This window comes from Rhinoderma darwinii, chromosome 3 (assembly GCF_050947455.1).
Source record: "Rhinoderma darwinii isolate aRhiDar2 chromosome 3, aRhiDar2.hap1, whole genome shotgun sequence".
NCBI classification, from domain to species: domain Eukaryota; kingdom Metazoa; phylum Chordata; class Amphibia; order Anura; family Rhinodermatidae; genus Rhinoderma; species Rhinoderma darwinii.
In genome coordinates, this window is record NC_134689.1 from 57,300,712 (window position 1) to 57,317,477 (window position 16,766).

At 43.4% G+C, this 16,766-nt stretch overlaps 1 protein-coding gene across 1 annotated transcript in view; it reads left to right on the forward strand.

Moving 5' to 3' along the window:
- LOC142748945 (A disintegrin and metalloproteinase with thrombospondin motifs 2-like) overlaps window positions 1–16,766 on the forward strand; it is a 911,491-nt gene that overhangs the window by 596,903 nt on the left and 297,822 nt on the right. The window contains exon 10 of the mRNA XM_075856370.1: window positions 6,682–6,795. Coding sequence (XP_075712485.1) covers window positions 6,682–6,795 — 114 coding nt within the window. The remainder of the gene's footprint in view (window positions 1–6,681; window positions 6,796–16,766) is intronic.

Below are 16,766 nucleotides of genomic sequence, written 5' to 3' on the forward strand. Positions count from 1 at the left end.
CGCTTTCATGGCTTGAGAAGGTGAAAGGCCCTTGAATTGACCAGCGGGGTCCATGGCCTGAGTGTACTGTCATGACGTGGGGTGTGGACCCACTGGGCCGTACTGCGTAGCCGGATAGCAGCTGGCCAAACAGGTATAGGCAATGTCTATAGTTCTGGAAAGGGTACCTGAGTTAACATAGACAGTAGCGGTGGTTTCAGGCTGAGATGAGGCTCTGACACTAGGCAGGCACCAGGCGGGGTGCAACACAGCAGAAGCAGCAGACAGCACAACACGACTACAACACTTTAAATGGGTTTTCCGAGATACCATCATATTTTCAAAAACCCCTTTAATGCATGTAATTTATAAAAGTCAATATTTGTAATATACTTACATTTTCCAAAGTTGCCCCGTTCCCAGATCCTGCCGTGGTGAACTTGACTGGTGACGTCACTCTCTGCACTGGCTCTGCCGCTTTGTTGATCTTGAATTCATTGCCGGCAACGAATTCAAGATCAACAAAGCGGCAGAGCCAGTGCAGAGAGTGACGTCACCAGTTAAGTTCCCCACGGCAGGATCTGGAAACGGGGCAACTTTGGAAAATGTAAGTATATTACAAATGTATTTACATTTATAAATTACATGCCTTAAAGGGGTTTTTGAAAATATGATGGTATCCCGGACAACCCCTTTAAGGCACAGGGGCACGGTAGCACGGGATACGGGGTACTGGTAGCAGGAACCCGAACACTGGGAACTGGGAAACACTAAGGGACCATTTGCAAAGACACAACAACGCTCATGCAATGAATGGAAGGGCATAACCCTTTTTATAGTCCAGAGGCATTCTGGGCTAATTTGCAGATATTCTGCATGTGCATGTACGCACACCCTGCGTGAGCCAGTACCTAGATGCGGAATTGAGTGCCGGCGTCTCCCAGGGGGAAGATACCGCCCGGCACTCACTCGTCCATGGCCGCGGCCGTCAGGGTGTAAGTCAGGACGACGGTCCGCGGCCAAAGATGTAACACCGACCAATCATAGTGATGGGGAGGTGGCACCACCGCCACCACCCCATGAATACATGACAGGGATTGGGGCTCTTCTAGACAACACCAATGTCCACCATTTAAATTTAAAGGTGCCCTCTGGTACAGTGATTTGTTAATGCCGCAAAAATCTGCGATTGGCCAGTCTGATTTGGCGCGACAACCCTCTGGCCAATGTGTTAAGATGGCCTGCTGTTAGGGACAGCAGCCATCTCTGCTTGGTAACCATGTCTTTAGACACAGTAACCGTCTAATGCTCCAACACAAGTATACGTTGGATTGCGTTAAGTCTTTAACAACAGCGACGTAACTGTACATGGCATGTCGTTAAGGGGTTTAACTGGTTGTCCAATAGTAAAAAAAAACAACAACAATGTCTGCAGAAAATTGTATGAAATAAAGAAAACATTATTCACCTGTCAAATCCCCCACTGCTCCAGTGCAACTCTGATGATCTCCCCCCCATAGTCTTTGTTTACAATCCAGCAGTGATGACCCGCTGCCTCAGTGGTCACGTTCCATACTTACTGGCATCACAGCACAACTGGTACTGCACGTTATTGTTGTTGGAATGGGAGGGAAGATGACCACCGGAGCATTGCGTGCGCAAAAGGCACTTAACAGCTCCGTGTGTCATCAGCGTATGATGCGCGGCTACGAGATTTTCTCGCAGCCGCCATCATTATGACACTCCGTTTGGATGTTTGTAAACAGAAAAGCACGTGGTGCTTTTCTGTTGACATTCAGAGTTTGACAGCTGTTGCGCGAATCACACAGTTTGCACGGAAGTGCTTCCGTGCGGCATGCATGGTTTTCACGCACCCATTGACTTCAATGGGTGCGTGATGCGCGAACAGCGCACAAAGATAGAACATGTCGTGAGTTTTTTTCAGCGGACTCACGCTGAGCAAAAGTCACGGACTGTCTGCATGCCCCCATAGACTAATATAGGTGCGTATGACATGCGTGAAAAGCATGTGCGTCGCACGTATCACGCTTTTTAAAATGCCCCTGCTTGCTTTTAAAATCCAACCTGCACAATCATGGTTTCATTTATGTTCTACACTGTTTTCCCACAGTTCTGACCACAAAGCTCAGGTGGCATCTTAAGTACAGTAACAACAGTTTATAATGTGGTGTTAGGTTACTGTTATGTGTAGCTATTTCTATTCTTGTAAAAATCTTTGCAGTAAAATAAACAGAAAAAAGGAAGGAGCGAAAAGATACTAGTGGTGTTACTATAGGGGTCGTAATTGCAACCGGCCCCACGTACCACATCAATAAAAAGCTACTATAGTAACCGGGGCCTATGTAATAAACTACACGGGCCCCTGTTACTATAGTATCTGCAGTACTTACCCTCCTCGTTCAGAAGCGCAGCGGAGGTCCTCAAGTCACGATGCTGTGCGCTGAGCATGACGTCACGACGCTGTGCACTGCGCACAAGGTTCTGACCCCGGATGGAGTCAGGACCTCCGCTGCGGCCGAAGAGGATGGTAAGTTTCATTTCACTGTCTGCTTGAGCTGATAGGTCGGGGTCCGACTCCCGGGACCCCTGCCAATCATCTGTTTTGAAGGGGCCGCAGCGCTGGTTATCAAAAATGGGGGGACCCCACATCATTTTTGAAAAAAAGAAATAAAGAATTGGAAAAAACGACGTGGGGTCCCCGCATTTTTCATAAACAGCTAGATACAACAAAGCAGCAGCAGGCTAGCATTACCAGGGTGTAAAGGGCCACGGTTTTTGGCCTTTCCCAGCCTAATAATTGCAGCCTGCGGCCTCCCCAGTGTCCGTCCATCACTTCAGACCCAGCTCTTCTTGGTACCCCTAGTGGCGGTGGGTACAGGGGTAATAATGTGGGGTTAGTGCTATCCTTTTCACCGGCTAACACTAAGCCAAGTCTTAGTAATGGACGCTGTTAATCAGCCAGCGGCCATTAATAAGGCGGTAGTAATAAAGTTTAAAAAAATACAAGGAAATAGAAAAAATATTTTATTGAAATAAAAAGCCCCACACAATCCTCGTTAACAATTTTATTGAGAATAAAAAAAAAACGCTGGCATCGAAGTAGTCCAACAACCGAACCTGTAAAAAAACGCAAAAAAAACATTTATTATACTTACCTTTCCTGGTCCAGCGCTGGAGCCGCAATGTCAGCGAGCTGGGCCCTATATCTAATCAAATCATGTGTGACACTTTCTGCTCAGCCACTGTATCTAATCCCTCCCATAGCTATGGGGTCGTAGTGCTATGCTGTCTCATAGATATACAGTGAAGGAAATAAGTATTTGATCCCTTGCTGATTTTGTAAGTTTGCCCACTGTCAAAGACATGAACATTCTAGAATTTTTAGGCTAGGTTAATTTTACCAGTGAGAGATAGATTATATAAAAAAAATTTAAAAAAATCACATTATCAAAATTATATATATTTATTTGCATTGTGCACAGAGAAATAAGTATTTGATCCCTTTGGCAAACAAGACTTAATACTTGGTGGCAAAACCCTTGTTGGCACGCACAGCAGTCAGACATTTTTAGTAGTTGATGATGAGGTTTGCACACATGTTAGATGGAATTTTGGCCCACTCCTCTTTGCAGATCATCTGTAAATCATTAAGATTTCGAGGCTGTCGCTTGGCAACTCGGATCTTCAGCTCCCTCCATAAGTTTTCGATGGGATTAAGGTCTGGAGACTGGCTAGGCCACTCCATGACCTTAATGTGCTTCTTTTTGAGCCACTCCTTTGTTGCCTTGGCTGTATGTTTCGGATAATTGTCGTGCTGGAAGACCCAGCCACAAGCCATTTTTAATGTCCTGGTGGAGGGAAGGAGGTTGTCACTCAGGATTTGACAGTACATGGCTCCATCAATTCTCCCATTGATGCGGTGAAGTAGTCCTGTGCCCTTAGCAGAGAAACACCCCAAAAACATAATGTTTCCACCTCCATGCTTGACAGTGGGTACGGTGTTCTTTGGGTCATAGGCAGCATTTCTCTTCCTCCAAAAACGGCGAGTTGAGTTAATGCCAAAGAGCTCAATTTTAGTCTCATCTGACCACAGCACCTTCTCCCAATCACTCTCAGAATCATCCAGATGTTCATTTGCAAACTTCAGACGGGCCTGTACATGTGCCTTCTTGAGCAGGGGGACCTTGCGGGCACTGCAGGATTTTAATCCATTACGGCGTAATGTGTTACCAATGGTTTTCTTGGTGACTGTGGTCCCAGCTGCCTTGAGATCATTAACAAGTTCCCTGCGTGTAGTTTTCGGCTGAGCTCTCACCTTCCTCAGGATCAAGGATACCCCACGAGGTGAGATTTTGCATGGAGCCCCAGATCGATGTCGATTGACAGTCATTTTGTATGTCTTCCATTTTCTTACTATTGCACCAACAGTTGTCTCCTTCTCACCCAGCGTCTTACTTATGGTTTTGTAGCCCATTCCAGCCTTGTGCAGGTCTATGATCTTGTCCCTGACATCCTTAGAAAGCTCTTTGGTCTTGCCCATGTTGTAGAGGTTAGAGTCAGACTGATTAATTGAGTCTGTGGACAGGAGTCTTTTATACAGGTGACCATGTAAGACAGCTGTCTTTAATGTAGGCACCAAGTTGATTTGGAGCGTGTAACTGGTCTGGAGGAGGCTGAACTCTTAATGGTTGGTAGGGGATCAAATACTTATTTCTCTGTGCACAATGCAAATAAATATATATAATTTTGACAATGTGATTTTCTTATTTTTTTTTTATATAATCTATCTCTCACTGGTAAAATTAACCTAGCCTAAAAATTCTAGACTGTTCATGACTTTGACAGTGGGCAAACTTACAAAATCAGCAAGGGATCAAATACTTATTTCCTCCACTGTATATATAGATATATATATATATATTATATATATACATACACACACACTTTTTTTTTTGCGGGAGTGACATATGTATTGGGGCTAGTTTTCCTGACGTTTTAACACATTAGCGACACCCCTGGCTTGTAGTGCTGCATTGTTGGGTCACTTAGGAGACCCAGCGATGCAGCTGAAAGCTGTGGGCCATCGGCCATGAGAATTTTGGGGCCCATGAGCCCCAAAGAACTTTACATCGGGGCCCATGAGCCTTTAGCTACGCCCCTGCCAGCCACAATAATATTTCCCTTTTTTATAAAATAGTATGTTTTTCCAACTTACTCTCTGTGAGCGGCAACTAAGTTACCACCCACAAATATCCCAAAGCAGACAGAAATAAACTTTTTTTTCAGCCGCTGCAATCCTGCTGGAGTCCTTCGTTATCTGGTACCGTATAAACAATTCAAAGATATAGGAAAAGACTTTGGAGAGCGGCTGTATTGAAGTTCAATGCAATGCAGTCAAATTAGCATGCAAACGGAATCGTACTCACATGTGTGAGGAAAGCTAGGCACCTAGCTCCCCTCCGATCCTCGTTCACTTTAACTATCACTCCCCTGGTCACTCTTTCAGTAATGCAGCAGGCTGAATCGTCAAACTAAGTAAAAGGGTGATTTTAATAACATTTGAATATAAAAACAAATATAAAATGGGCAAACATTCCACGCGTATCGGAGCATCCCCCTTCATCAGAAATCATTAGCTGTCATATACTAGCACATTTAAATACCCACGCTCCCCTTATTCTCGCCTCCCCAAAACCGAAAGTGATGTAAATCTGCTACCCCTCTATGTTGCCATTCAGCCTCTGACATCTAGTTCCTCCCACAGGAAGTGACACAAAATCTGAGACCGCTCTATCTATGCTCCCAAGTCTCCTTTCTCACACCGGATGTGACTCATAATTTGAACCCTAACTACTGCCACACCTCCTACACAAAGTGACACATGACCTCAAACAACACTATCATTTTTGGCCAAGTTATGAGGAATTTTATATTTATGCAAATGAGCCTTTCTAATGGACAACTGGGCGTGTATTGTGTTTGTAACATCTGGGTGTGTTTACTTGTTTTACTAGTTGGGCGTTGTGAATAGAAGTGTATGATGCTGACAAACACTTCTATTCACAACGCCCATCTAGTAAAACAAGTAAACACACCCAGATGTTACAAACACAATACACGCCCATTTGGAAATAAGAGAAAACACGCCCAGTTGTCCATTAGAAAGGCTCATTTGCATAAATATAAAATTGCTCATAACTTGGCCAAAAATGATCGTTTTTCAAAAAAAACAAAACTTTGCTGTTATCTACATTGCAGCACCGATCACCTGCAATAGGAGATAGGGATTTGAGAATCTGGTGACAGAGCCTCTTTAAACGTGCTAGTATATGACAGCTAATGATTACTAATGAAGGGGGATGCCCCGATATGCGTGGAATGTTTGCCCATTTTATATTCAAATGTTATGAAAATTACCCTTTTACTTCGTTTGATGATTCAGCCTGCTGCATTACTGAAAGAGTGACCAGGGGAGTGATATTTAAAGTGAACGAGCATCGGAGGGGATGTGAGTACGATTCCATTTGCATGCTAATTTGACTGTGTTGCATTGAACTACAATACAGCCGCTCTCCAAAGTCTTTTTCTATATCTTTGCATTGAAAAAATCTTTGTCATACACAGTAAAATCGACAGAAAAAAAAATGTAAATTCTATTTTTTTTTCTTTTTTTTTTAATAGTTTCGCACATTTGACCCCTGCAAGCAACTCTGGTGCAGTCACCCAGATAACCCTTATTTTTGTAAAACAAAAAAAGGACCTCCTTTGGATGGAACAATTTGTGCGCAAGGAAAGGTAATTTACATAAAGTATTAACACTAAACTTTCCAGGTGAGTTCCGTCCGGCCTATGGTTTAACAAATTTGATTACGAGTATGGCAGAAAATATATGATGTTAGAAAATTGATCGGTAAGATATAAGAAATTTAAGAGGTTTAGAAAATAAAGGTGTTTACTTCCTCTTATATTTATTTAATCTATGTTTGAGTGTAAGTTTTATATAGTGGCGTACAGGAGTATTCAACCCCCTAAACAGTCAACACTTTGTCTGGATTACAAATGACACATATTATAATAGCCAGTGTTTTTTTTATTTTAAATCTGTATGCCCTTAAAGTACATTTTTAAATTAACAATTCATCATTTGTCAGCAGATTTATTTGAAATAAAAAAAAACAAACTGAAAAATACTGCTTGCATAACTATTCAATGCCTGTACTGTTGAAGCTCCAAGTTTACACATTAAAAAATATTACCTTAAAGAGGTTATGCGGGTTATTAAAAATGAAGGCCTATCCTTTGGATCCTGAGAATAGACCATCAATATTAATAACCCAGATAACCCCTTTAACAGTTGCGTTACAGTAGACCCTTAATTGATGTACCATTGTAAAAATGGTACCAGATATGAAAATGAAGACTAAAAATCATTCATTAAAGGAAATTAAAAAGAATGTTTTAGTCATGCACAAGAGATAAAAAAGCTACGAAACAATATCCAAGTGTTTAGATATCCCAGGGAGTACTATTTGATCAATTATGAGTAAATGGAAGCCGCATCATATACTACAGGCACTGCCTAGACAAGACCATCTCTCATCCTCGTCATCCATACAAGTAGACTTGTCTAGGGAACCCACAGAGAGGCCAAGAATGACTTTGAAGGATCTACACAGTTCAGTGGAGACTGGAGTGAAGGTGCCGGAGAACCATATCAAGATCTCTACTTACAACTGGCCTGTATGGGAGGCTGGCTAGAAAGCAGCCATTACTGAATAAAAAACACATCTAAGCACATCTGGAGTTTGACAGAAGCCATTAGATAAACCCAGTTAAAATGTGGGAAAATGTGTTTTGGTTCAATAAGGAAAAAAATAAGCGTTTTGTCCAAAATAAAAATTAACACTGTCTATCCCTTACCAAATATCATCCCAACAGTGATGTATTGATGTATGGGAAGTACCAGTGAAGTATCATGCTTTAGGGGTGCATTTCTTTAGCGGGAACTGACAATTGGATTAAAATTGAACTGATGCATGATGCAAAATATAGGAAGCTAATGGAAGACAAAAAAAAAACGGAGACTTAAAAGAACATCCACCTTTCGGCAGGGCAATGATCCCAAGCAAAAGGCCATAGCAACACAGAAGTTACTTAACAACAAAAAGGGGAATAGCTAAGACAAAGTCCAGATCACAATCCAATCGAGAATTGGGGGCATTATTTGACAATTTCAGTCACCAACCTACCTAAACAGCTAATGTACTTTGTACTTTAAGAGCATAATGGTTTGTAATCAAAATACTGGTTGGAATAGCAACAGTGCATAGATTATATCAAAGCCTTAAAGGGGTTGTCCACTTCCGGACAACTGATGATCTATCTACCGGATAGGTCATCAGTATATGATTGGTGGGGGTCCGACACCTGGGCCCCACACCGATCTGCTTCTCCGGCTACCGGACGTCCATGCCAGAAAGCAGATGTCTCCGGCCACGGAATAGCGGCCAAACTGCAGTACTGCAGCTCTGCTCGTATTCAAGTGAATACGAGCAGAGCTGCAGTTCGGCAGCACGGATGCTATGCAATGTACGGAGCCAACTACTTCCGGTTCTGTACATTGCATACTGTGCAATGACATCCAGTGCCCGCAGGCAGCCGAGGCAGCTGAACAGTGCGGGGTCGGACCCCCACCGATGATGAACTGATGACCTATTCGGTGGATAGGTCATCAGTTGTCCGGTAGTGGACAACCCCTTTTAACGCTGCAACATTAGACACTCTGCATAGTGATTTAATCTCCTTCACCGACCCCTGATGAGATAATTTAATTTAAAACACGTATGTTTTGAATTTGAAATACCGAAGGACTGAATCAATTGACCAAAAGAACACTTACCTCTTCTAGTCACCTCTCTGTTACTACTTCGCCTTTTCTAGCTACGGGGCTAGATCAATTTAGGGAGAGAGAAGGACTACTGTCTACTTTATTCTATCTTCTCTCAGACATTCAATAGGTGTATTCAAAGTACTCCATGGCCCACATTTGGGCCATGGAGTACTTTGAATACTGGAGTTTTTTTACTTTGAAGACTGGAGTATTTTTTACGGTAGTCTAAGAAAAAAAGGAGGTACTGTAGTAAGTGATTGGCTCTAAATCTATCAAAAGGTGCACGCCTCTTAAATAAATTTGTCACAATTTCACCTAACCGTTTCATTTTGATCCGAAATTTGTGCCATTGCCTCGTGATCTCACTGTAAAGGACAGCTTACAGCGTGATCTCGCGAGATCACGCATGCTGTGCTGTAAGTCCCACACAAATGTTACCGAAGTGTCAGGATTGTGAATAGACATCGCGTCCTGGCTGGAACTGATGTCTATTCACTGTCAAGACATTTCAGTAACATTAATGTGTGTGTATGTGACTGCACTTAGTGAACAATGCAGGATCACTATGTGCTGACTACATGAATGGAGAGTAGTGTATGACGCTGATTGGTCAGCGTCATACACTTCTCTCCACAACGCCCACTTGGTCAAAAAGTAAAAACACGCCCAGTTGGGCATTAAGAAAGTCATTAGCATAAAGCTAAAATAGGTCATAACTTGGTGAAAATAGATTGTTTTCTAAATAAAAACCACTGCTGTGATCTACATTACAGCGCCGATCACATTATGTGGAAGATAGGGCACTTATAATGTGGTGACAGAGCCTCTTTAACCACTTCCTGACCAGAGGCTTTACTCCCCTTCACGACGAGGCCCATTTTCAAGTTTTAGCCAAGTGCCGAGTTAAAAACAAATTGTTATTTTTTACTCTTCCAATCTACATGTATTTGGTCTTGTTTTTCTCAGAACATGTTGGGCTTCCATATTGTATAAAAATATAATAGATATATTTTACTTTTTAAAATATGTAAAAGGAAAATAAATTTTAAAAAAATGTGCATTCGGAATTTTAGCCGATTTTTTTTATTTTTATATCTGGTGCATGACACTGGTAAATACACCTAAATACATATTTGACAACTTCTGCCGACTTTAACAATACCAAATATGTGTGTATGTCTTACACGCTGGGTGCAAGGCATTGCTTACAATCAGGGGCGTAGCTAAAGGCTCATTGGCCCCAATGCAAAAGTTCTTATTGGGCCCCCCCCCCCGCAAACTTCTCATGGCCGACGGCCCGCAGCTTTCAGCTGCATCGCTGGGTCTCCTAAGTGACCTAACAATGCAGCACTAGCAGCCGGGGGCATCACTAAGGACTTAAAATGTCAGGGGAAATAGCCCCAATACATATGTCCCCCCCCCAAAAAAAAAGTGTGTATAGGAGACAGCATAGCATATCTATAGCACTACGACCCTATAAACTATGGATAGGATTAGATTCAGTATCACACATGATAGGATTAGATACAGTGGCTCAGCTAACAGTATCACACATGATAGGATTAGATACAGTGGCTCAGCAGACAGTATCACACATGATAGGATTAGATACACAGCTCAGCAGACAGTATCACACATGATAGGATTAGATACAGTGGCTCAGAAGGCAGTATCACACATGATAGGATTAGATACAGTGGCTCAGCAGACAGTATCACACATGATCGGATTAGATACAGTGGCTCAGAAGGCAGTATCACACATGATAGGATTAGATACAGTGGCTCAGCAGACAGTATCACACATGATCGGATTAGATACAGGACTCAGCTCGCTGACATTGCGGTTTCAGCGCTGGACCCAAGAAAGGTAAGAATAATAATTTTGCTTCTTTATGTGTTACTGATTATTTTTGTGTGATTGTGTTTTTTTACAGTTTCGGTTGTTGGACTTCGTATACGAGGACTTCAATGACAGCGTTTTTTTATTCTCAATAAAATGGTTAATGGGGTTTGTGTTTTTTTATCTCAATAAAATATTTTTTCTATGTGCTTGTATCTTTTTAAACTTTATCACCGCCTTAGTAATGGTCGCTGGCTGATTGACAACCTCCATTACTAAGGCGGGGCTTAATGTTATCCGGTGCAAAGGCCAACACTAACCCCCATTATTACCCCGGTACCCACCGCCACCAGGGGTGCTGGGAAGAGCCGGGTACGAACCAGTACCCGTCCATCTGTAGTGACGGTCAGGCACCGGGGCGGCTGCAGGCTGGTAGTATTAGGCTGGGGAAGGCCAAAAACAGTGGCACCTACCACTCTGGTAATGCTGCCTGCTGCTGCTGTGTTGTATCTGGCTGGTTATGAAAATTGGGGGGGGGGACCTGACATCGTTCTTTCCAATTATTATTTTTATTTATTTTTTTAAATGACGTGGGGTCCCCCCCATTTTTCATAACCAGCCAGATACAATAAAGCAGCAGCAGCCAAGCATCACCAGGGTGGGAAGGGCCACTGTTTTTGGCCTTTCTCCTCCTGATAATACCAGCCTGCGGCCACCCCAGTGGCCGACCATCACTACAGATGGTCAAGTACTGGATGGTACCCGGCTCTTCCCAGCACCCCTGGTTGCGGTGGGTACCGGGGTAATAATGGGGGTTAGTGTTAGCCTCTGGCTAACACTAAGCCCCAACTTAGCAATGGATGCTGTCAATTAGCCTGCGGCCATTACTAAGGCGGTAGTAATATAGTTTAAAAAAAACCACAAAGACATAGAAAAAATATTTTATTGAAATAAAAAAAAAACACACAACCCTCATTAACCATTTTATTGATAATAAAAAAAAAAGCCGTCATCGAAGTAGTCCTGGAATCCGACGTAGTCCAATGAACGAACCTGTAAGAAAACACACAAAAAAAACTGATTAGTAACACATGTGTTAGGCTTAGATACAGGGCCCATGTGTGATACTGTCTGTGGGACCCTGTATCTAAGCCTACCACAAGGTAGGCTTAGATACAGGGTCAAGCAGACAGTAATCTTATACAGTATAAGATTACTGTGTGCTGGGGCCCTGTATCTAAACCTACAGTGTGGTAGGCTTATATACAGGGCCCATCAGACAGGATCACACATGGGCCATGTATCTAAGCCTACCATGTGATTGGCTTAGATACAGGGCCCAGCAGACCGCATCACACAATCTGTGATCCTGTCTAATGGACCCTCTAAGCCTGCTACATTGTAGGGTTAAAGGGCTTGTCCAGTCCCTAAACATTGATGGCCTATCCTCAGGATAGGCCATCAATAGCTGATGTGTCGGGGTCCGACTCCCGGGACCCGCCAATCAGCTGTTTTGAAGGGGCCGCAGCACTCGTACGAGAGCTGCTTCCCCTTCATTTCACTACTCGCTCACACTGTGAATCACCGACACCGATTCACAGTGTGACCGGAATGAAGGTGAAGCAGCTCTCGTACGAGTGCTGCGGCCCCTTCAAAACAGCTGATTGGCGGGTCCCGGGAGTCGGACCACGCCAGTCAGGGCTACTACTCTTACCTTCCTCTTCAGCCGCGGCGGAAGTTCTGTCCTCTCGATGTTGTGCGCAGCGCATAGCGCTGTGACGTCATGCGCTGCTCACAGCGCTTGACGTCAGGACCTCCATTGCGATCCGGAACCAGGAAGGTTAGTACAGTCTGTTACTATAGTAACAGGGGCCCGCGGCCCGAGTTGCTATAGTAACTTTATATTGATGTGGTGCGGGGGGCTGTGGGCCCCCCTGGCTTCGGGGCCCGATCGCAATTGCGACCGCTGCGACCCCTATAGCTACGCCAGTGCTTACAATGAAGGATGCGCAAACTGGCTTTTAGAGAGCAAATTTTCCAAAGCTGGCTTCCTGACACCATACGACTAGTGCAGATGTTGTGAAGTGCCTAAACATTCTCAACACCCCCGAAATGATACATTTTTGGAAATTAGACCCCCTCAAGGTATTAGTTTAGTGACAAGATGTTTAAATTTGATTATGGCTCCTCCCATTGTGGGTTGTATAAAAGCACTGAATTGTCTGTTTTACTTTGCTTTACAAAGGCTGCATCGAGCAGCTGAAACTTTGTACTTTTTTCACTGATGGGTGAATAAATGTATTCTATCTTGACCTGTGGAGTGCTGCCTCTCTTTCCATTTTTTTAAAGTAGACCTGTCATTATACTATGATGCCCTGTTTAGTGGCAGCAAAGAATGGAAACCAGTCCGCTTCATTATTAGCCCAAGCGGTAAAAAAAAAATGATTGTGCCGTATGGCTAATAGAATTTAACAAATTATATACACACAGTCTTCAGTCACTGCATTTTTAATTGGCTCTTTTAGGTAAACAGCAAAAAATTTTTTGTTCTGTTTGTGCTAATAGTACAGTAGACCTGTCCTAATACTATGCTGCCCTTAAAGAGGACCAATCACTGCACATAGGATCCCTTTTTATCAGTATAAACCCAATTTAATTATGCAAATGACCAAAATTCTCCACAGAGTTTAGCAAACAAACTCTTCTATGATCACCATGATTAGACAGTGATGGTGATCATCAGCTCATTATGTGCCCAGATAACGAGCTTTACTGGCTCCGTTATCTCTAGGTATAAGCCAGGGACCAAGGGAGAAGGGCTGTTGCCGGAACACGGGGGAGAGAGCCAGGGGACAGAATAGTACAGCACTCCTTCAGTGTGAGCAGCGCTGTACATATAAACTTCGATTTATAAAAAACACATGGTTGTTTTATGAAACTAAGTGGAAGAGGTGACGGCACTTGTAGAATGAGCCGGCACATAGATCAGTGCAGCGCTGCTGACACTAAATCAGCTCTGCACACATTAAACCCTTTTGCACGCTGCCAAAGTCCATATACGTAACAACTGCACGGGGCATCTGCAGTTACATAGTTAGTATGGTTGAAAAAAGACACATGTCCATCAAGTTCAACCAAGGGATGGGAAAAGGGAAGGGAAAAATCTCTACACATAGGAGCTTTTATATTATTTTTCTATGAAATTATCTAAGCCTTTTTTAAAGCCATCTACTGTCCCTGCTGTGACCAGTTCCTGCGGAAGGCTATTCCATAGATTCACACTTCTCACAGTAAAGAAGGCTTGTCACCCCTGCAGGTTGAACCTTTTTTTCTCCAGATGGAGGGAGTGCCCCCTTGTTTTTTGAGGGGGTTTTACATGGAACAGGATTTCACCATACTTTTTGTATGTGCCATTATTATATTTATAGAAGTTAATCATGTCCCCCCTTAGGCCCCATGCACACGAACGTAAAAATGCCCGTAATTACGGGCCGTAATTACGGCCCGATTTTACGGGCCCATTGACTTCTATTGGCCACGGGTACCTCCCCGTATGCTTACGGGAAGGTGCCCGTGCCGTTGAAAAATATAGAACATGTCCTATTTCAGGCCGCAATTACGGCACGGGCAGGCCCATAGAAGTCTTTGGGGCTCCCATAATTACGGGTGACTACGTGTGTGCACCCGTAATTACGGGAGCGTTGCTAGGCGACGTCAGTAAATTGTCACTGTCCCGGGTGCTGATAGAGTTAAACGATCGGCAGTAACTGTTTCAGCACCCTGGACAGTGACTATCGATTATAATATAGATTAACCTGTAAAAAAAAAAGACGTTCATACTTACACAGAACTCCCTGCTTCTTCCTCCAGTCCAGCCTCCTGGGATGACGTTTCAGCCCATGTGACTGCTGCAGCGGTCACATGGACTGCCGCGTCATCCAGGGAGGTCGGGCTGGATGTCAAGAGAGGGACGCGTCACGAAGGCAACGGCCGGGTAAGTATGAATTTCTTGTACTTTTACCTCAGAAAGGGCTACCCCTTCTCTCTATCCTGCACTGATAGAGAGAAGGGGCTGCTGATTAGTGCAGTGCAATTTTGCAGTGAAAACATGCACGTAAATACGGGTAGAATACTGGGGACACCGGACCCATATTTACGGGCACGGGTCCGTAAATACTGGTGCAATACGGGTCTAATACGTGTGACCAAGGACCCATATTTATGCCAGTATTTACGGGAGGGAAAAAATACGTTCGTGTGCATGAGGCCTTATTCGTCTTTTTTTAAGGCTAAATAGGTTTAATTCTTCTAATCTTTCCTCATAACTTAGATTTTCCATGCCCCTTATTAGCTTGTATTTTACCAACTCCAGGGCATCCTTTCTATGAACCGGAGCCCAGAACTGAACTGCATATTCTAGATGAGGCCTCACTAATGCTTTGTAAAGTGGTAATATTACATCCCTGTCCCGCGAGTCCATGCCTCTTTTAATACACAACAATATCTTGCTGGCCTTCGAAGTAGCTGATTGACATTGCATGCTGTTATTTAGTTTATGATTTACAAGTACACGCAGATCCTCCTCAACAAGTGACTCCCCCAGTATAGCTCCCCCTAGTACATATGATGCATGCAGGTTGTTGGTACCCAGATGCATAACTTTACATTTATCTACATTAAAGAGGCTCTGTCACCAGATTTTGCAACCCCTATCTGCTATTGCAGCAGATCGGCGCTGCAATGTAGATTACAGTAACGTTTGTATTTTTAAAAAACGAGCATTTTTGGCCAAGTTATGGCCATTTTTGTATTTATGCAAATGAGGCTTGCAAAAGTACAACTGGGCGTGTTGAAAAGTAAAAGTACAACTGGGCGTGTATTATGTGCGTACATTGGGGCGTTTTTACTACTTTTACTAGCTGGGCGTTCTGATGAGAAATATCATCCACTTCTCTTCAGAACGCCCAGCTTCTGGCAGTGCAGATCTGTGACGTCACTCACAGGTCCTGCATCGTGTCAGACGAGCGAGGACACATCGGCACCAGAGGCTACAGATGATTCTGCAGCAGCATCGGCGTTTGCAGGTAAATCGATGTAGCTACTTACCTGCAAACGCTGATGCTGCTGCAGAATCAACTGTAGCCTCTGGTGCCGACACGATGCAGGACCTGTGAGTGACGTCACAGCGTGATCTCTCGAGAACACGGCTGTGTCTGCACTGCCAGAAGCTGGGCGTTCTGAAGAGAAGTGGATGATACTTCTATACACAATGCCCAGCTAGTAAAAGAAGTAAAAACGCCCCGATGTACGCACATAATACACGCCCAGTTGTACTTTTACTTTTCAACACGCCCAGTTGTACTTTTGCAAGCCTCATTTGCATAAATACAAAAATGGCCATAACTCGGCCAAAAATGCTTGTTTTTTAAAAATAAAAACGTTACTGTAATCTACATTGCAGCGCCTATCTGCTGCAATAGCAGATAGGGGTTGCAAAATCTGGTGACAGAGCCTCTTTAAACTTAATTTGCCAAGTGGACACCCAAACACTTAGTTTGTTTAAATCTGCTTGCAATTCGCGAACATCTTCCGTAGTCTGAACATTACTACATAGCTTGGTGTCATCAGCAAAAATAGAAATAGTGCTATTAATCCCATCCTCTATATCATTAATAAATAAGTTGAATAATAGTTGTCCCAGCACTGAACCCTGGGGTACACCACTTATAACCGGGGACCATTCAGAGTAGGAATCATTGACCACAACTCTCTGGATACGGTCCTTGAGCCAATTCTCAACCCAATTACAAACTATACTTTCTAAACATATAGTCCTTAATTTACCCATTAGGCGTCTATGAGGGACAGTGTCAAATGCCCTTGCAAAGTCCAAAAACACTATATCCACTGCAGCCCCTCTGTCTAGGATTCTACTCACCTCTTCATAAAAACAAATCAGGTTGGTTTGACAACTTCTGTAAAACCGTGATGGCTGTCACTTATAATACTATTTTTTGTCAAATTTCCTGTATAT